Here is a 20,785-nt window from a genome sequence, read left to right as displayed (position 1 = left end):
CTTTCTTGGGTTTATCATCTCACTTTCTCCATTTACATTATCATACACAAAATTCTTAAACTGTTTCATTAATCACATCTGCGCAAGTGTCAAGAAGAGAGAGAATATGTATGAAATAAGACTCGATTCGACTCTACAGGTAGATCATTAGAGACAGTGTTGTCCAACCCACACAAGCAGTGTCACCTTATGAGTGTAAAGAATCAATTATAAACATCAACACTGATTTAAATAAGTCATCACTGCTTGTGGTTGAGGTGTTAAAGTCCAACACAATAATGGAAGAGTAAGAGCAAAAATCTCTAAGCCCCTCTGGAACAAACAAACTCATGTAACCATGAGGGAAACTAAATCATGAAATTTAAAGTCCAAACATACCATGTGTAGGTCCCTTTTAATTTGGATCCCACACCACATGAGCTTCTCTAGCTACTCTTCCACTCTTAAATTTCATTAGTTTTTTAAAGTTTCTCTTGCTGTATTGATCTTCTATTATCAGTTTTGGCAAACAAAACTGGTCTCTAACAGTCCAAAACACACATGTATTGTCCCATAGACATATCTAAATTAGGGTTCTTGATTTGAGATCCATTAAATTTTTTAGTGGTTCTATGTGATTAGGTTTAAAATGAACCATTATAAATATTAAAACCCCATTGCTTTGTCATTCCAGTACTCTATCTCCATCACACTAAATATTTAATTAAAATAAAGGAAATAATTAATTCTTCAACCAAATCTATGAACAGACTTTAAATAAAATGTGATATCCCATGCACAGCTAGCTAGACTTGAAATTTGAATTAAATATTTAGTCAGCATGAACACATCTTGATTAAAACAAACCATTAAATTAAGAAGAAGAATAAATTAAAAGAGAGAGAGCAAGGAGTGGTGAGAAAGATATCCTAATAGTTTATTCCAATTTGAAAGAAACCTTGGGAGCTCAACTTTAATTTCTTAAATTGAGTAAAGTTGAGATCATATCTTGTTGATCTAAAGCTAAAAGCTAAGTGCTTGGATAAAGTTAAATATACCTTGAAGAAACCAAACCCTAATTTTTATATTTTTCCAATTTATGCAAAAGAGGTAAGATTCGAGGCCACACATTTGCCCTAGTTATTGGCTTTTTTCCTTCTCCAATTAAAGTTATTGTTTTTAAAATCTTTCTCTAGTTTTAATGGGGGTAATTAAGAATTTAATAACGAATATCAATGCAACTTATGGAAAACCCAACCATGACCAAGTAAACACCCAAGCTGAAAGCATGAACCAAACAAGTTTTACATGTATTCCCACCATGTATCATCTAATCCAATGCTTACATTTATTTGAGTAGCACGTATTAAATCATCCTCATCACGCCCAATAGCATGGATTGCCCTGATCAAAGATGCATTAATCTTGTTTAACTCTGAACTTGACCTAATTAAATGAATGATAGATATGCTTCAGATTACAATATTATTGTCCTCGAAAACAATTATTAATGTATAATTTGTGGAGTGATTCCCAATTATACAAGTCCGCTCTCACAGATCATGTAAAATAAGCTTGTTAATGGAAAGAATGAACTAGCTAGGGATCCTAAGAAGCACTCCACCCTTCTAACTAACCCTAGAAAAAAATAGTTGAGAAAACCTTTTTCTTTAATGGAGTATTTACATTGCATATATGTATATTTTTCATATCTCTTCTAATGCAAATTTAACAAATAGTTTAAGTGGAAAAAAAATAAAGACAGTTCTAGATAAAATTATGATAATATAATTGTTTTATTAATTAAATTGGTTGCACGACGTAGAGAGTAGACTTCAATACCATTTTAATGCGGTTCTATTATAATTAAGGGTCGAAAGTTTATGTTTAGAAATATTCTTTCTAAGAAATGTGGTAAGATTATATATATTAATACAATTTTGCTCAATTTTGACAATGGTGGAAGTCTCGTGTACTAGATATACTTGTATAAAATTTATTTGTAATAAAAGATAATATTCATGGTTTAAAAGAAGAAAAAAAAAGAACTCTGTCAAGAACAATGCAAGCAAACCATGATGGCTTATGCAGGCAAGCATGTATGTTTATATTTAGTTACTAGGCTTTCTTTATTAATTTTTCCCCCATTTTTGGTTATATGTAAGGCTAGTTTATGTGCATCTCTATTAATCCTTGGAGGGATTTATATATATTAGATGTCAAGAAGAATTCAACTCTTGATCTTGCTAGTGTTAGTCTTCTTAGAGTATGTTTATTAAATTAAGAAGATGAGTGCATGTATGGATTCGAATTAATTTTTTTTTCTATTTTAAAGAACCTTCACCCATGCCTAGAGATTATGATAGTTGTACAAATCTAACCCAAAAAAGAATTTGTAATAAAAATAAAAATAAAAATGATAATTCTACAATATGCTTTTGAAGTTTTTGCTTTCTCCGTGAGCATTTCAAGAAGAAAAAAAAACTCTGTTGTGCACATCTCTCTGCTGTGCGCAGCAGTGCGCTTTTATCCAAAACAAAAAGCTGTGATTAAAGGTTTAGTTTTGAATTTTTAAAAAAATTCTCAATCTTCTTTTAATTTTTAAGTTTTCTCAGCTACTTGTTTGGCATATAAGTATATTGTTTGGTACAACGATGACGTTTTTCCGAGAGCATTGAAGAGGCCGGAGAGGAAAGAAAGACTATGAGCATGTTTGTTCACTAGGGTATACATTTCATTCTCAGTCAAATGAGATTATAACCATAACAATTTGATATGGAGAAAATATGACCGAACCTGGTTCAATCTTGGTTCGACCCGCGACTCCGGTCAGGACGAAAGGAATCGATTCGCTTCTGAGCGAGTCCGGTCCCGGAGATAGCTTGCTGATGAAGAAAACTAACTCAGTCACAAGTACGCCCTAATCCGATACGATCGGAATAGGCTAATCAACCTAAAGACGGCCAGCAGTATTTGGCGGCTGTCATTCATTGCTATTATATGGATAACTACCATATAACGATCGTATTATCAAAGGAGTCATCTACTAGTCCAACCTAGTAGAGATCTATCACTCAACGGATCTATCTGTTAAGATCCAACGATTATCCGAAGAAGGCTCAAATACATCCAACGAAGGAATAAGACATCACCTACCCACAAGGTAGGGGGACGGACACATACAGATACAGATACAATCTGAATTGTATTCTCGTTATTCATTCTTTAGTTCTGTGACCCAATAGAGCATTTTGTGATTAAGTTCATCAACTGACTTAGTCTTCGGAGGTGGACTCTCGATCCCAGCGGTCGGGCTACATCTGACGATCGTTTTTGCAGGTAATTCTTAGGAGATCTAAGGGCTGAGTAAATTTTGGACGCATCACAATTCTACCATAAACAGTTTTTGTGGGTTCGAGGATTGATGGTGGAAATCTTGTTGTTATCGTAGTTGGAAAATTAGGTCTTTGATTTTGACAAATCATCTGTTCTAAGTACGAAAGGAAAATTTAAAATTCTGGTCAACACCATGAAGATTTCTCTACGTTTTCAAAAATAATAACTGGAGTAGTCCAAGTTCACATCAACTACGTAGGAAAGCTGGCATGAAAACTCTTTGAATTTGTTATTTATAATGTAAAACTAATAATGTTTCATCAAATTATTCTGAGAAACCAATTCCACTTGAACCTTAAATAGACTTTAATTCAATTCAATTTTAATGAATACAAATTCAAGAAGTTGACAAAGCAATCTAATTCTACTCATTTACGCGTGAAATGATCGTGAAAGAAGGATTATAAGACCCAACACTATTATTATGATTCAAGTAAACCATCGTACACGTAGTTGACAAGGCCTTTCTAATTATATAACAAGTCAAACAGTTTAATCGAATTTTCTAGAAAATAAAAAATAAAAATGACACCCCACAAAGTTTAATCATAATAGATATAATACATAAATTAGAGAGCAGGGAAGGATCTACCTCTCAGGCGCGATGCTTCATTGTGTACAATAGTCGTATAGAGACGAGCAGGTGTACTGTAGATCCCTCATCTTTCGTCTAACAATTGTGTGCATAATCATGCATCATGTATGGTTCACCTTACTTATTTTGTAACACTGAGTCAAGTAAGATGACCATAATGTCCCACAGAAAATTTGAAAAAAATAATAAAAAAGGATAGTATTATTAGATGATGAAGGATTTTTTAGGGGTGAATTAAATAATGTATTTTACCCAAAAAAAGAAAAAGAAAAAAAGAATTGAATAATGTATTTAATTTAGTCAGATATGATATTATTGTGAATCGTGGGTCTTGGGCCCTAGTGGGCCCACCCGATAAATAAGACCGACCCACTAAATAAGAATATTAATTTAAAAATCCAATAATTTTAATTTTCCAAAAAAGGAGAGAAAGTTAACCTAACCAAACCTTGGGTGTGATGCATGCATGTATGTATGATGCATCTCGAAATCCCCAAGGCATGCCAACCATAGCTTTGGGCATCGGCAGAGCAGCTGATGCTGTCACTGCCCAAGTGGGCCCCTTCACCCTTTCTTTGTTTATATTTATTTTTATATAAAAAAAAACTTTATTCATTTTTTGTTTATTTATTATTTTTTTTTAGAAGGGAGGTTAGTACAAATTAGTTTACGAGCACCTCGAACACATCCTCAAATAATAATTTCTATAATTATTTAAATATACGATAGGGTTTACTGTTGGCCTCGAAAAAAATCAAACTCTTGAGGCATCGGTCTATGTCGACTGAGTCAACCACTTAAGATTATTTCCCCCCCCCCCCTCTTTAGATTGCACCTTGTATTCATATTTTGTTATCCACTTTAGAGGATTGAGACGTTCTAAGGTTTTATATATCATTGTGTACGGCATAATTTACTAAGGGCCTGTTTGGTTACATGAATCTAGAGATTTCAAATCTCCGATTCATGAATCCGGAATTATACCCGGGTTGTAAAAATCTCTAGATTCCGTTTTAGTGTAAAAGGTGAATCGAGTTTATGGGTAAGGGTGAAATCCGGTTTCAAAAAACTATACAATTGTACATTCACAAAAATCATGTCGATCAAATAAATTTTTAGGATGAATTCCTAGATTTCATTCCACAACCAAACACTTAATTTTATAAATTATAACTCCATAGATTTGAAATCTCTAGATATTTAAAATCTCCAAACTCATGCATGAATCTAGAGATTTCAAATCTCTGGATTCATGAATCTGAGAATTATACCCGTTTGGTTGTAAAATCTCTATTCATGAATCTCGATTCACGTTTTAGTGTGGTGATCGATTTATGGTGAGGGGTGAAATCCGGGATTTCAAAAGATGTACAATTGTACATTCACAAAATCTGTCGATCAAATAAATTTTTAGGATGAATTCATAGATTTCATTCCACAACCAAACACTTAATTTTATAAATTATAACTCCATGGATTTGAAATCTCTAGATATTTGAAATCTCCGGACTCATGTAACCCAACAGGCCCTAAGTAATTGATATTAATATTAATATTGTGTTAATATCATACAATGATATGACATAAATAAATAATAAAATAAGTACATTTGAAAAAAAAATTCAAGAATATTTTTTATTATACACAATACTAATATTGTATTGATTTTATGATCGATCAATACCATAATGTATGTAATATGTTAAGGTATTAAGAGATCGTGCTTGGAAGCAACGCCGCTCCCATAGTGCATTGTCCAGATAAATTTTTGGGTCTAGAGCAAATCTAAACTGTTGAATAAACACTTCACTCAACAGTCCAGATTTGCTCGGACTTCAAAATACATCTGGACTTTTGATTGCTGGGAGCAATACTGCTCCCAAGCAAAGTTAGGTATTAAGGGAAGGTATGGTGAAGAGTCATAAATCATGTATGATCATGTCAATCTAATGGTTTAATGCTTGAATATAAGTCATATAGAATATTACTATCACGTACCTATCGTGAATACCTCAAAGTCAATAAGATTTTATTTTATTTTATAAAAATATTAATTTAATTGTTTAATGACAATTTCAAACAACTCTCTTAATTAAATTGGTAGAAACATTACTTAGTTTTGTACTCACTAAAGCGTCTTCCCTTTTAAAAGTCTATGGGAATGAAAATTTGGAGATCCTCATTTCCTCCTAATTTTAAATTTTCTATGACTACATATTTTTTATTATATGTCACAATTTTTTTCAAGTCTATGGAATGGACTCTAGTGTGGTAGACCATGGAAATTGATTGAATTTCCTTTTCATATTCCACAAGTTCTTCCTCGTTCTACTAGTTTGAAGTTTGAATCTTTGATTTATTCATTTAGAAGAAGAAGAAAAAGACAGGCACCGGAAGTGATTTTAGGTTCAACTTTAGTGCTGCCTCATTCGATGCACAACACTGAGCAGTGTATGCTCATGATCTCTTTGGTGGTTGAGGTTGAAATCTCGACCATTCATTTTTTTTTTTTCTTATGTGACGGGGTAATATGGTTGAAAAAGTAAAAAAGAAAATAAAAATAAAAAACACAGGCAAGTTGGTTGACCATCTGTTCCATCGGAACTGTACACAGCTCAATACTGCATAATTAATGTACAACACTGAAGTTCTATCGAATAATTTTTCAGGTTACCCTCGAGACAATGACCCAAAAAAATGGTTTTTAAATTCAGGACACGTGTCATCATACTGGAATTTAAACCGAAAGATAAAAGACCAAAATACCCCTGAGTTGCATTAAAATGGTCAAAGTCTATTCATACACCCGTGACCCATCCAATCAAGTGTTGTGAGGAAGAAGGAAATAATAAAGAAATGGAAAAGAATCAAAACAAATCAACCATCCAAACAAAACGGCAAACCCTAAAATCACGAATCATCACATTTTCTTCCCACCAATAAAATAATGTTCTTTCAAACATATACGCCACTTTCCACCTCCATTGGCTTTGGTTTGCTTTGCTGTGCTCTGCTCTGCTCTGCTCCTCTCTTTCCTGTAAAAAACTCTTCTTCTCTCTCTTCTTATTTAATTCAATTTTCTCTGTAATCTGTTTCATTGACTGGGATCTCCTCTCTCTCTCTCTCCCTTCCCCACCTGGTCTCTCTCTATATAACCCTTCTTCTCTCACCCCTTTCCTTATCCCACAACTGATCTTCTTCTCTCTTGAGTTCCTAGTTCAAAACAAACACAGAGACACACTCTCACTCCTCTGTTTCCTGTTCCTTGTTTGTCCATCTCAAGTCATTTCCAACAATGGCCAACAACACAGAAACATCACTTAAACGCCCAAGGGAGGAAGACCCACAAGCAGGAGAAGAGACTAGGGAAGAAACCAAACGCCAAAAGCCCTATCACCACATTCTCTCTATTTTAGAAGCAGAGGAAGAAGAGCCTCACCTAGATGATCTCTCTTCTCTTATCACAACCCTCCAGCAAGAGCTATCTTCCTCCTCCTCCGACACCTCTACCATTAATCCCTCCGAAGCTGCTTCTTCCGTGGATCTTCCTTCAAGTGCAAGTAGTAATGAGCCCAACTCCTTGTCCTCATCTACCTCTTCTTCTCCACAACACTTCAAAGACTACTCTGAGGAGGAGGAAGAAGAAGAAGAACAGAAGGGAACGACGATTATGAGACATCTTCTTGAAGCATCAGACGACGAGCTTGGGATTCCACAGGCCCAGATCAGATTGGAGGGTACAGATCAAGATTATCAAGACAGCAACGAGTTCATCCATGGTGGTATTGGAGCAGAACTACAGTTTGGTGATGGCATTAATGGTGAAGGAGTAACTGGGTTCTCCTTGTTTGGAGTTCATGATGATGGGTTGTGGGATTTTGAAGATGTAACTGCTAACTACTACACACTTTTGCAATCCGAGCTCTTCATGTGAGGATGGTTTTACATTGAAGAAGAATTAGTAAAGTCAGTGATCAGAAATGAAGAAAGAACAGCAAAAGATAGAAAGAAACAGAGTTTAAGACTTTTAGGTAAAAGCAGTACAGAAATGGGAAAGGGAAGTTGCAGTGGACTTCCCCATGTTCCCTTATTTTGGTTTTCTTTTCAAATTTTAAATTTTTTAGTTGAGTGGTGCAACAATGTCAGAAGATGAAAAGCCCTTGGGGTACCATTTCGTAATTAAATTGAAATGATATTTCCTTTTAAATCTCCACTCTTCCATTTTCTATTTCTTAATTTCTTTTTAGCTTTTTATCTCTATTTACCAAAAAGAAAAAGAAAAAGAAATCTTTTTAGTTCTAGCAGCATGCACAGTTGTACATGCTCTCTTTAGCTCTTACATTGGACAATACCATGGGACCAAGAAGATATCTCTCATTCTGTTGTGGCAATATTTTACTTTATTTTATTATGTTCTGTTTTTGGAATCCTTCGTTTGAGTCGATTTATGCACACTTTGATTACGGGTTTGGATCCTTTACTTGGAGGATATCTCTCAATGAATGATAAGAGATTGCCATGTGTAAGTGTTTTAATTTAAGAACACTCATTAAAATTTTCATATCCTTTGAATTAAAATATTTCATATGGTTAAATCCTATAATTCATTGGGATTAATTGGGAGAACCCCTCTAAGAAGAACCAAACCCTTTGATTACATCCTCAGGGGCATTTAAGGCTTTAACTGTTACCCTAAAAGAATACGAACACTTGACCTCATTAGCGTAAGGTGATTGAATCAACCTCATGAAGTTACATGTAGTAGTGTTTATTGAGAACCAATGTGTACTACTACTTCCTCTCTTCATAGAGAAGAAACATCTCAAACAAAAGAGAAAGTCAAGGCAAGGTAGGTAGGGAGAAAATGCCCTCTCCCATACCCCTTTGAGACTAAAATCATGGAATAATCTACTGAAATCTAATCTATGAAATTAAAAATAATAATAATAATAATAAATAAATCAAGCCCATGTTCGAATAAAATTGTGGTGGAAGTCTGAAGTTGGAATGGAATAACCTAATATTAGTGATATGGAATGATAAGACTATGAATCATCTTTTTTGGATCGAAGGTTCATCTGGGCTGGCTTACGCACACCTTGACTACATCCTCAGGGAAGCTTTTATATAACTAACATATGCCGGGTTTTATGTCACACCCCACCTGCCAATATCGGTCCTGCCCGACAATCTATGATTGCGATCCACAGTCACAAGATCCACAGTTTATCCATCAATGATAAATAATACACATAATAATAATCGAGAGCAAGAATCATCCAAATAATTAAACAAAGAAAATAACACAAGTTCAATGTCTCAAAAAGAAATAATCAAATAAAATAATAAAATAATTGGGTTCAAATGGAGTTTCAGCAAAAGCAAATAAATATTAAGTTTGATTGTTTCTCTATTCTCTCTCATAGGCAGCGGTCTTTTTTTCTAGCTTCTCAATGAAAGAGGTCATCCAACTTTCCTTCATTGACTTCTCGAAATGACGAGCTACGTGAATCCTCCTCTAGGCACCCGTAGGTGGCTTCGTGGTATACATCGCCACTTCCCACTGGCGCCTCCAAATTTTCTTCATAGGAGTTATCCCAGTCTTGCGAAAGTTCTCCCAATCCAAAATCACCATCTACTTAATTTTATCCAAAATCACCATATGCTTAATTTTACAATAATCCACAAAAGGAATGAGTTTTGGCGAACTCAGTAAGGAAACATATTTCATATACATGTCAACATCATATCATACTAGGCAACATAAGTGAAAGATGATATGCATAAGCATGAATGCAGTTAGTAACTAACTATGTGTAACAAACCCGTATTTCTAACCCGGGATTAGTATTGCAGGTTTGAGTACCCGAAGGTTCAGTCGGAATAAGTTGTGGAGTATCCGAATTGAAGTCCATGATCCATATCCTGAGTCCATGGATCTGGATTTTGCAGATGAAGAACCTACCTTGCTGGGAATCCAAAGAAGAACCCGTAGAAACCCTAATGGACTGGGAGTGTGGATCACCATTCGGAGTCAAGGTGTGTTTGAAGATGTCTAGAATCAAGGTAAAAACTCCCCCACATATTGTATAGGGTTAGGTTGGGGATCAACCCCTTGAGCAAAGCACTCAAGAACTGAAAAGTACTAGGGGGTGGTTGATTAAGGCAGTTGATTGGTGGGGGTGGTTGCTTAAGGTGGTTGATTGACCAATCAACGCCCCAAACGACCACCTTGTGTTCTTGCGGGATTTTAACCCTAATTTGCCCCAGTCTTATATATACAGCAAACCCCGACCTTTTTACTCATTATTCTATTCGGAATTGCTGATGTGGACGGTTAGGAGGCAGATGACACGTGTTGGAAGGTGAGAGAAGTGTGATTGGTGAAGAAGATCCAATCCTTCGTCTGTTTAGCACATCAATCGGAGGTAGGTTGATCTCACACTCTCTATATTCTTTCCTCATCTCTTTGAATAATGTAGGTCCATCCTCCTTGGGTTTGTGGTGAGTTAATTGTATTGGTTTTATTCCCCATATGTGATCTTGGTTAGATTATATCCGAAAACGAATCATTGCATCGAGTAAAGGATAGTTCTAATCGAAGGAGATGATTTGAATATTGAATCATTAGAATTCTAGGGTTTTGTTTTGTGCTTGTGTTCTAGGCTCCTTAAGGACGAAATTCGAATTTAGATTATCTCAAAATCGGATTAAAATTGGATGATCAAAAGTCAAAATTTTGGACTTAGAAGCAGTCTGGAACAGGGGCGGTCACTTGACCAACCAACAGCCCCAACCTACCGGCTGGGTCACAGTAGCTCTGTGAAGTTGGTTATTGCCCTAATTTGACTTCTATACTTAATGTAACTTTGTAAATCTATACTTAGGTGATCTCTGAGATTCTCTGCACTTTCATGTTGAGAGGTTTAAATGCAATTTCAGTAGTTTATACGTTTCTACAAGTAAGGACACACTTATATATATGCTATAATATGCTATATGATGAACTATTTGATTTCTTATATATATCATTGTTTTTATAACTTGCTATAGCTGTATAATTCAATGATTAGTAGTCGAATATATGTTGTAAATGATGTTTATATACTTTGCTACTTTGTGATATAGAATGAATGGTTATCTAATAATGGTTGATGATGTGATGTAATTGTGATGGAATGGGTGTCCATTTGGTTATCCATTGCTTAGGAAATTAGAAGGATGTGGTATGTGACACTGTCTACTGACGCCCCTAACACTATCATAATTGCTGGATGACATACCTAAGGAGTTTAGATTGCATGGTTAGGTACACATGCTACTGCCCTTTCAGTAGGGGAATTGAAACCGAATGACCCTTGATAATAGTGACGTGACTTTGTTTCATCCTACAGCGCTAACCAATCCATGCGGAGATTCAGTGATCCATTGTTGATCATGCATTGGTAGGGTCGCATATGTTAGGGTTTGGACTCATGGACATCCAAGGAGCGGCCGGAAGTCATGAGGGGTCATGAGAGCATCTGCCCCAACAATACGTGGATGACCATAGGGTAGGGAATGGAGTCCAATAGCGATAACCAATGCATGAAGATTTTCATTCCTAGGTAAAAAAAGGATACTGAACCGAGTTGGTTGGTGCCATCAAGGAAGTATCTGGACTACATGTAGTATGTTACTGCTAACCTTGCATTGAATTAGAAACCCTAACATGCGCTAGTACTCATACTAATGGTCATGGTAAGAGAGTGTTGACCTAAGCCCCAGTCATGGTTGATTGACGATGATTGAATATTTTGATAGGGATCCTAACAGAGGTAACCAGTCTGTGAGGGATCAGAGTGACTAGACTTACCTAGAGGAGGGCTAGCGTTATATCTTAAAGCATGTCTTCATACTCCTTAATTGTACATTGCAATACCTCCCACCCTTTTGCCATTCCCTCACACACTAATCGTTTAGTTTGACTATTAGAAGTAGCCTTCAGGTCAAGCATTTGAAGCCAAGTTGGCCGCAAACATCAAGGGACTACGCTCGGCCGTTTGATTGAAATTGCTGCCTTTGCAAAATGGGCCAAACTCCTCAACCTCTTAAATCCATGTTGCATCAACAGGGGGTAGGTTTGTTCACTATGTTGAACAAATTGGTTCAGTGATAGAGGCACGGTTGAGTTTGTTTTGTTCACACTGGAAGGCATACGAATGAGACCGCTAATTGAATATCTAAGGTTACACTAGACTTTACGTGTTCTCGGATGTTCTTTCAAGATGTCCTCCCAGGTTTCTTCAGGTGGATCGAAAGCTTGCCTCAATTGATCTTTCCATCTTCTTCCTTTGGGTCTCTGACTCCGTTATAGTACCAAAAAACATAAAAAGAGAAAAAGAATTAGCATTGCTTGAATTGATGGATTTGAGCCTGCTGAGGATCCCTCAAGAATAATTAGGACAGTAATGGAAGCAAAATCTCAAATTTAGCAAACCATATCTTTCTACAAGAAAGGGGGGGAAGGGGGGAAGGGGGGAAACACACTTCATCACTAACAACTGGAACACTTTTAAGACTCCTGTTATACATGCTCCTGTGTGATAACTAATTTTTCATGAACATGATGGAATCACTAAATTAACATGAAACGTGAACCCCAAAATCTGGTTACAAAAACACAGTAGGCTTGAAATCCCATTCTCACGATCTTCAAGCTACGTACATCATTGCAAAGTGTAGTCAACTACGGAACTCCAAGAACAGATAGCCTCAGTCAAAATTGAGCCTCAACCTGACAAGAGTCACTGGCATACAAGAATCAGTCTAAAATGGAGATGCACAGGCAGTTTCTTTACTCTCATTATCTCCTCAGCAACAGGAGTCTTTTGGTATTTTTGTTAGATTGTGTTTCTAATTTTCTATTGTAACAAATTATTAGCTAATGAAAAAAAACCAAGGACTCCCATAATTTAATCAAAACCCAACATAGAGGCATTGGACCTACTAATATAATTTCCAGAAAACCCAAGGGAAGAAATTGTGTTTCGACCACCAAATCATTCAAAGATCCTGGATCAGTTCTCTCAGAAAAAACAGCCTGTAAACAAGTGCTAAATGGATTGCAAGACATTATGGCAAAAATTACAAAGTTTTGCCTCATTCCCATTCTCTAAGAAATGATGCCCTATAAGAATTCCAAAACATCTCAAATTCATTCTGTTATATCAAAACAAAGTTTTGCCTCATCCCAAGGACCATTTATTTCAAACTTGTACTCTTGTATCTTTATGAGCCAATAAGGACACAAAACTGTGACAAATACCAAAAGTCCTAGTAACAATGCAAACAGAAGCCGCTGCAATGTGAAGACTAGCCCTAAGGTTACAGTCATCAACCAAAAAGAAAACAAAAGATGCAGCCTAAGGGAGTACTTTTTAATACAGTATGTAACCAGGGGGGCAAAAAGGAAGACCTGCAATGAGAAAAGCATAATGGCAAACACATGAAGTCTTGATGGGAGGCGAGAAGCAATTAAAACAGAAGCCACAATAGATGCATTTAAAGAGACATTGCTAGTGAAGGTTGGATTGTTCAAAGCCCCCGGTGGCCTTATTGTAGACCCTGCATAATCATGCAAAAAGAGATGGACCACAAGAAGTGATGCTGTGAGTGCCCAAATGGTGTCAGAGCTGATGGACCTAGTGAGAGTGTGGTAGATAGGAGCCAAAACATACAGCCCACTTATGAAGAACGCAACGTTGAGGAGATAACGAGAGAGAAGACTAATGGAAACCCTCTTTGTAGTGACAAGCAGTACTAAGAATCCTACTCCAAGAAGGCTCACATCAAGCAACATGAGAGAAGCCACATCAATGGCAGAACCAAGCATGTAAGTCCAGACACAGACCACAAGAACAACAATGCACAAATACTGGGAGATAGAAATAGAATCCTGCATCACCTTCAACAGATCCCGCTTCACCACATTGGCATTCATGACCATTTCTTCAAGGAAAGACTCATCAGTGTAGTTGTCATCATATCCTTGTTGCATCCCTCCATATGCCACTTTTCTCCACTTAGGCCGAGTTGGCAATTGGTTCCCTTCAACCTTGGCATCCATCAGGGCCACTTCTAGATTGCAGATAAAGTTGCTTAGATTTTTTCACTGTGTGATAGTGGACTACTCATGCTTTACTCAGGTTCAATGTGGTTCAGAATTGTCCTGTTAAAGAATCATCCATAAATCCAGGTACCGTAATTAAGGCCATTGAATTTGAAAGATTTAAGAAGGACGAATCCAGATAAATCCAGATCTCATCTGAAGCTGAAAATACTAAATGTTTAGATTACTGTGGAAAGAAAATATGGCATGGGGAACAGTTTGTGAATCATAAACCTATGGCACCAAAATTTTTAAGAGCAAAAATAAGTTTTAACAAATCAAATTGCTAATAGATGACACCAGCAATATAGGAAATATGGAAACCAAGTATGCAAAAAGTTGAGAGATAATAAACTCTTTCTTCACAAACTCAGATTGCCTCCACATGCAGCGACAAGTATACCGATAGTCAGTCTGACTATCAACCTAAAACATGAGAAATCCTGTCATAGATTATTAAAACCATTATTAAAAGCCTATGATTCAAACATGACTTGAAGTTGTTTCTAACAAATCTTGAATACTTCCTCAGCAAGTATGTTTGGGAGTTACACCTTGTTAGTCACATACAACAGCAACATTTCACATTAGAAGCAATCAATTTTACTTCTTTGAGTGATAGGGGAAAAGAATATCTGAGCGAAAGGAAACCTCATTGGAAAAGGCATGATCAAAGTAAAGCTCTGAATCCCATCCCCAGAACAACCACACCCCCCCCCCCCCCCCAAAAAAAAAATGTAGGTAAATAAATCATATAATCCTAACTGATTAAATGTCATTTGAAATTACTTCAAACCTAGGACAACCTAAGCTATAATCTACTCTAACTCATAAGTTGTAACACTATTCAATAGATAGGATAGGAAGAAGATAACTGTTAAATCAAGTACACAGTGATGTTTCTAATCATACTATTGTCTACTCACCAACCAAAAAGCTGTAGATTAACATTCCTAAATCATCAACAAAAGAGAACATTAAAATCCCTCATCAGTAATTAGTAGAGTGTGAGAGGCTATCCAAATTTCCTAAGGACCATCAAGCAGACTGGTTTTGAAGTGGTGAACCTGTCTGGAGCTTGTCGATGAGACTGTCCCTTGAAATCATTTGAAGGTTTGCAAAGAACTGATGATCATGAATTTATGTCTGCATCTGAAATCCCCTCCCAAGTCCCACCCCAAATATCCACAATCGACAGAATTAAGAATTGCAAATTGCAATTGTTAGCAGAGGGGGAAACCTGAAATTTATAAACTTTGAAGGAGACAGAAAAATCAGTTTCCAAAAGGAAGAGTAGGATGGGGTAAGGTTAAAATACCAATGCTTGTAATGCATTTAGAGATTTTAACAAATAGAAGATGGGAAAGAAAAATTCAAATTCCTTTCCTTCCCTTGGCACTACCTACTCCAAAAAGGATGAAATAGCAAAAACAAGAATGTTTTTCCCCAAAAATTGAAATTATATTCTTCAAAAATCAGATAAAACAAGACTCCACTCATCTCTTAACTCTCCAGTCCTCCCATTTAGTCCAATTCGTAGGCAAATGAAGCTCTTCTACAGCATTCTTTCTTCTTGTTCTAATATATATGAAGCAGAATATAATCTCATTAATCTGATGATTGCGGAAATTGGGTTGTGTGGACCTCTATATGGGATCAAACTGCCCACAATATGCACTGGAAAAATAATATTTTTTTCATAATCTAAGACATGTAGCTAAAACTCAACATTTCCCTGTAGCTAAAACTCAACATTCGCCTTCTTTCTTTTTTTTTTTTAGCTTTTTCCAACTCAACAGTTAACAGATGCATTTTTTCACTCCATCAGTTTTCATCCACATTATATAATTAAATTCATGACAAGTCAAATATTCGCAAATTGCACAGACAAATGTACACCAGTGTTCCACAAAACCAATCAGCCCAGATTTTTTAAAGTGTCTTTAGAGATTCCTAGCTTAGAGGCTTTACCATTTTATTCTTGTGACACTCCCTATTTAATCATTTGAATTGAAATCCCTAATCAACAATATTAATAAGAAGAACCCACATTATCTGTCCTATAAACAATACTCATAAAATTCACAAATACCTCTGGAGTATATTTTGAAGACAAAAAAACTAATCAATTGACCTTAGTTATCCTCTAGTTGATTTTTATGAAGCAGAAGAACAATCACATTATTGCAAAAAGAGGAAGAGCAAGAACACACATCATTAGCTATTTGAGGTCACGGCAAACAAAATTGAGTAGTTGGGGCTAATCTGAGTTTGTTTTTATCACAAACAACCAAAGGAAGAGCAGCTTATTTCATCATTCTCCCTGCAAAAGGAATCCAAATATCTTCTGGAAAAAAGGGGGTGGGGGTGGGGGAAAAGAAAGTAACAACGAAGAAGCCAACAAATACAGAAACAAGCCAAGAAGACACGGATTTTGGGATATGTAACTCTAAACCCTAAACGAAATTCAACCCTAATCCATTCGACAGTTCGAAGGAGAGTGAAAGAGAGTTCGAAGATCAACATACCTCTCTGTCGTCGCAGCTCTGTCCCTCAAAGGAAAGAGGCTTCATCTCTCTCTCTCTCTCTCTCTCTCTCGTCTCTGGTAAACAAAACAATTGCTGCAAACTTGTATAGGTGGGCTGACTTGAGAATGTCCACTTAAAACCTCAAATGGGCTTGGGCTTGGGTTTGGGCTTAGGCTACTGTCCTTTTCCCTCCTCAAGGCCCAGGAGGCTATGACGAAAGCATATAATAAGCATTAACGTGGGCGGATCGATCAATGAACGCCACGTGGAGAAGAAACTGTGACAGTGCCAATTTAACGACGTTGATTGCATGCGGGAATTTCGGGAGCGAAATTGAGGGTTTGGTAGACGAATCCAAATTCCATTAGAAATTAGAACACATCAGTTACACAAAAATATCCTTGTCCGATACTTTCACCCAATAAGAGTACGAAAAGTGGATTAAATATTCGTTTGGAGTCAAATAATGGCTTCAACATGACATGATTTCAGAAGACAAGGCAGCACAAGCAGCCACAGAGAGCTTGTGGTTGAAGAGATATATTCCCTTTCTGGTTAGCTCTATATAGCATATACCCCAGGTGAGAAAAAAATAATAAAATACCAAAAAAAATGACTTGTCTTATCCTTTGATTGACACGTGTCCTAACAAAAATTGCGTTCATTGGATTTGCCCAGCCTGAACTTACCATTTAAGGGTATTAAATTGGAATCTATCTACACCCAAAATAAAGATATTAAATTGGGCTTTTGATATTCCTAATGAGCCCGGGCCCACTTAAATTGATGGGTTAAGGGCCCATCTTTGTTCACCAAACTGCGACAAATGGGCCCAAAACACTAGAATTTATACAATTTTCTTTTGTCATTATCCTCGTTGCCACCTTAAACCTAAAATCCCTTCTGTATATATACACCATACTCCATACAGGAAGGGAAGGAGTTGTCCTTCCCCTGTGAGAGCAAGAAAGAAGAACAACTTTCTTCCAGTGATGTCTGCAAGAGTGTCAAGAGCTTCAAGAATCACCGAAGATGAGATCAATGAGCTAATTTGCAGACTACAAGCTGCGATACCGGAGATTGCAAACCGGACCGGCACAGAGAAGGTATGCTAACTATTTCCTCTGCAATCTAAAGGTCAAGAGATCTTACATTTCTTATTTTTAGCTTAGAAATGATAAGTGATCAGATAATAATTCTTTAGGTAGTTCAGGCATCGACGTCGAAGATTTTGAGGGAGACGTGCAACTACATAAAGAAGTTGCAGAGAGAGGTGGAGGACCTCAGTGAGAGGCTGTCACAGTTGATGACCTCTATGGATCCTAACAGTGCTGAGGGAGAGCTTCTGAGAATTCTATTGCAAAGATGATCCAAGACATAGTCTCTCTAGTTATGTTTCTGTCACAGGGGTGACAAATATATATATCATGTTGCAATAAAAGCTACACTAATTGGGTTCCCATGGTGGCTTTCTCTGTGTAATATATCAAAGTAGATAACAACAAAGGTAGCTGCGGCGTGTAGCCAGCTTTTCGTCCCTACTTCTAAAGAGACTGTTGCTTTAACTTCTCATAAGTATGATGTGGCCCAAATATTATGATTTAATCCAAGGTAATCGTCTTGATAATTGTTTGTCGATTATCTGGAAGTGATGGATGAGAACACCGTTTCTATAGGACTCATCTGAACCTGTATTCTGAGAAGAAAACATCACTGCAGTTTTCTGTGAACTCTGTGGTCCCCAGTTTTATTAGCAATAAAATTCTCTGTCTCTTTATCATTCGCTTGCTAAGGAAAAACTGGAAGAATTGGATTTCTTAAACGTTGAAGAAGATGATCTTCTTAAAGAGGAACTTGCAAACGACTTCTAAAAACAAATTTCTTTGGCTGGAGGTAAATACCTTATTTTGTCTTCCGCATGATTGAACAAAGAACATGATTAATTTAGTTATGGAATTCAATATTAAGTAGATAGTAGACTCTGTTATATTTCCTTCCAACCGTTTCAATGAATTGAAGTCATGAACATATGCAAGTCAATCAACGTTGAAGTGCAATAAAAACCTTAGCGCCGCTTTGAAGAAACTGCTCTGAAGAAACCGAACGTCGCCGCCGCGCTTTGATCTCTCCGCCTCCACCTCCACCCTAAACCTTTAGAACCTGCTACCTCACCTCCTCTCTCCCTCTCTCTGTTCGTTTTCTCTGATTTTTTTTATTTTTTCACTCCTATTTTGCTCCATTGCCTCCTTTATCCCTCTCCCCACCTCTCTGTTTGCTTTCTCCACCCCCACCCCTGTTTTGCTCCATTGCCTCCTTTATCCCTCTCCCCACCTCTCGGTTTGCTTTCTCCACCCCCACCCCTGTTTTGCTCCCTCACCTCCCTCTCTCCCTCTCTCCCATGAAGTTTCGGTTTAGAGAAGGAAAAAAAAAATCTCAATCTCCCATGAAGTCCCTGTTTTCTCTTTTTCCCCAATTGGTGGAAGGTTGTAGTTATTAGAGAAAAGAAAAAGAAAAAATTCAAGTAGATGTGAGATTCGGTAGTGCATTCCGCAAGTCTGAAGGTTTTATGCCGAAGCTGGAAGTATCTTCCGTGGATCGGAAAGCTTTGCTACTGCAAGAGTCTCGTGTTGTTGGTTGCCGTTGGTGTGTCTTCGCTGTGGCTATTGTTTCCGCCCTTGTGGCATATTATCTTTCGCCCTTGTGGCGTGTCTATTTCCGCCTATGTAGCGTGTCGCCTCTTTGGGCGTTTATGATGGAGAATACGTATGTCGTATTCCTGGTGCTTAATTGTTGTTGTGGTTGTTACAACCATTATTTTAAGGGCTTGGGCTCGACCCATTCCTTGCCAGGGTGACCTTGTCTATTGCATGTATGATATTTAGTCAATTTCCATTCTTTGGTTATGATTCAACCTTGTATTTAAAAAAGAAAAAGAAAAAAAGAAAAAAAAGAAGTCAAACTCTTGATCAGGGTAAAGATTTCATACTCACATAATCGAGTTAGATCATCATGCATATAAGCATATCATTGTCTTCTAACAAAACATCAATCGGGCCACCCATGGTTCAACTGGTCCTATGGTGAATTATTTCTTTCTATTTATAGCCAAGCTGAACTATAATACACCCTAAAAGACATGGGACCAATTCTAAGTTTTCTTTCACTTGTATAAACATGTCCTTTTACTTATTTATGGTGATTTTCTTCTTCTTTCGTCCGATGTATCAAAAAATTCTCACGAACGAAGAAAAGGGAGTCAATCTTTGGTATTTCTCGTCTCGTGATTCATGTTGGACCACATAATTATTGTTAGCTTTGTCTAAAGCTCAAATCAAGTTTTGAGTCCACTGCACTTGTACCCGAAAATGAAGGCCTTAAAGCACTGACACTCCATTTTATGTTTAAAAAGCACAGAGATCTCAAAATTAGATTTTCATTGGATATATTTGTCAAATTTATCACTGAAAACATATAAAAAACTGTTTATTTTAAAAAAATTGTTATTTTACTAACGGACTGTGTTTGGGCAAACCGCACCGTTGACATCCCTAACTTGTCTGCTGAGATGATATACTAACTTTTTCATCCCATACATTTTATTTTTTTAGTTTGCCAACCCCGGTTTCCAAGGCTTTGCCCTGACTAATCCGATGTAGTGAGACCCACATTTAACACTTTTCTACAAAATCTCTTCATTTCCTTTTCTTCTCCCTCTCATTACATATGATGATACCCATATGTTTTATTTTTTTCCACCTCAGTACACAAGTGAAGGTCGTGGTTGAAATGGGCTTAACTAACTAACTAACAGAGAACCGTCACCGAAAAGAAGATTCAACTATGTTTTTAGGTAGGAGTCGCCGTATCCACATTTGGCGATGGTTTCAGTGTATCGTCGGGGAAAATTATTATTTGGCAATGGTTTACTATATACCCTCGGGGAAAATCTATATTTTTTCTCAAAGCGTCGCCAAAAATGGATTTTTTTTTTTGTAGTGAATGCTGTATACATTTGTACTTTATTTCCGTTCAAATCAATTGTATTTTTTTCGTATTTATTCAAAGGTAATTTTACGGTTTTACCCTTTTTAAAACTTAACCTGTCGATAGAAATCTAACTAAAAAATTCTTGTCTTT

General features: G+C 36.7%; 2 protein-coding genes across 2 annotated transcripts; one reads left to right on the top strand and one right to left on the bottom strand.

The window, feature by feature from the left end:
- The first annotated feature begins 7,115 nt into the window (after positions 1–7,115).
- On the top strand, positions 7,116–8,378 carry LOC149006742 (uncharacterized). The gene has a single exon (XM_089166260.1). It carries the CDS (start codon positions 7,266–7,268, stop codon positions 7,902–7,904), a length of 639 nt encoding a protein of 212 aa, XP_089022386.1. The 5' UTR covers positions 7,116–7,265; the 3' UTR covers positions 7,905–8,378.
- A 4,387-nt stretch (positions 8,379–12,765) lies between these two features.
- SETH1 (phosphatidylinositolglycan synthase family protein) lies at positions 12,766–16,736 on the bottom strand. The gene is made up of 2 exons (XM_089167289.1): positions 16,649–16,736; positions 12,766–14,180 (listed from the first exon to the last, which is right to left on the bottom strand). The coding sequence occupies exon 2, from the start codon at positions 14,076–14,078 to the stop codon at positions 13,167–13,169; it is 912 nt and encodes a 303-aa protein (XP_089023415.1). The 5' UTR covers positions 14,079–14,180; positions 16,649–16,736; the 3' UTR covers positions 12,766–13,166.
- Positions 16,737–20,785: the final 4,049 nt, after the last annotated feature.

The sequence above is a fragment of the Hakea prostrata genome, chromosome 8 (genome assembly GCF_041222555.1).
Source record: "Hakea prostrata isolate BN-2017 chromosome 8, UWA_Hpros_2, whole genome shotgun sequence".
In the NCBI taxonomy this organism is placed as follows: domain Eukaryota; kingdom Viridiplantae; phylum Streptophyta; class Magnoliopsida; order Proteales; family Proteaceae; genus Hakea; species Hakea prostrata.
The sequence above is the reverse complement of the archived record's forward strand: the minus strand, read 5'-3'. Positions and strand labels throughout refer to the sequence as shown.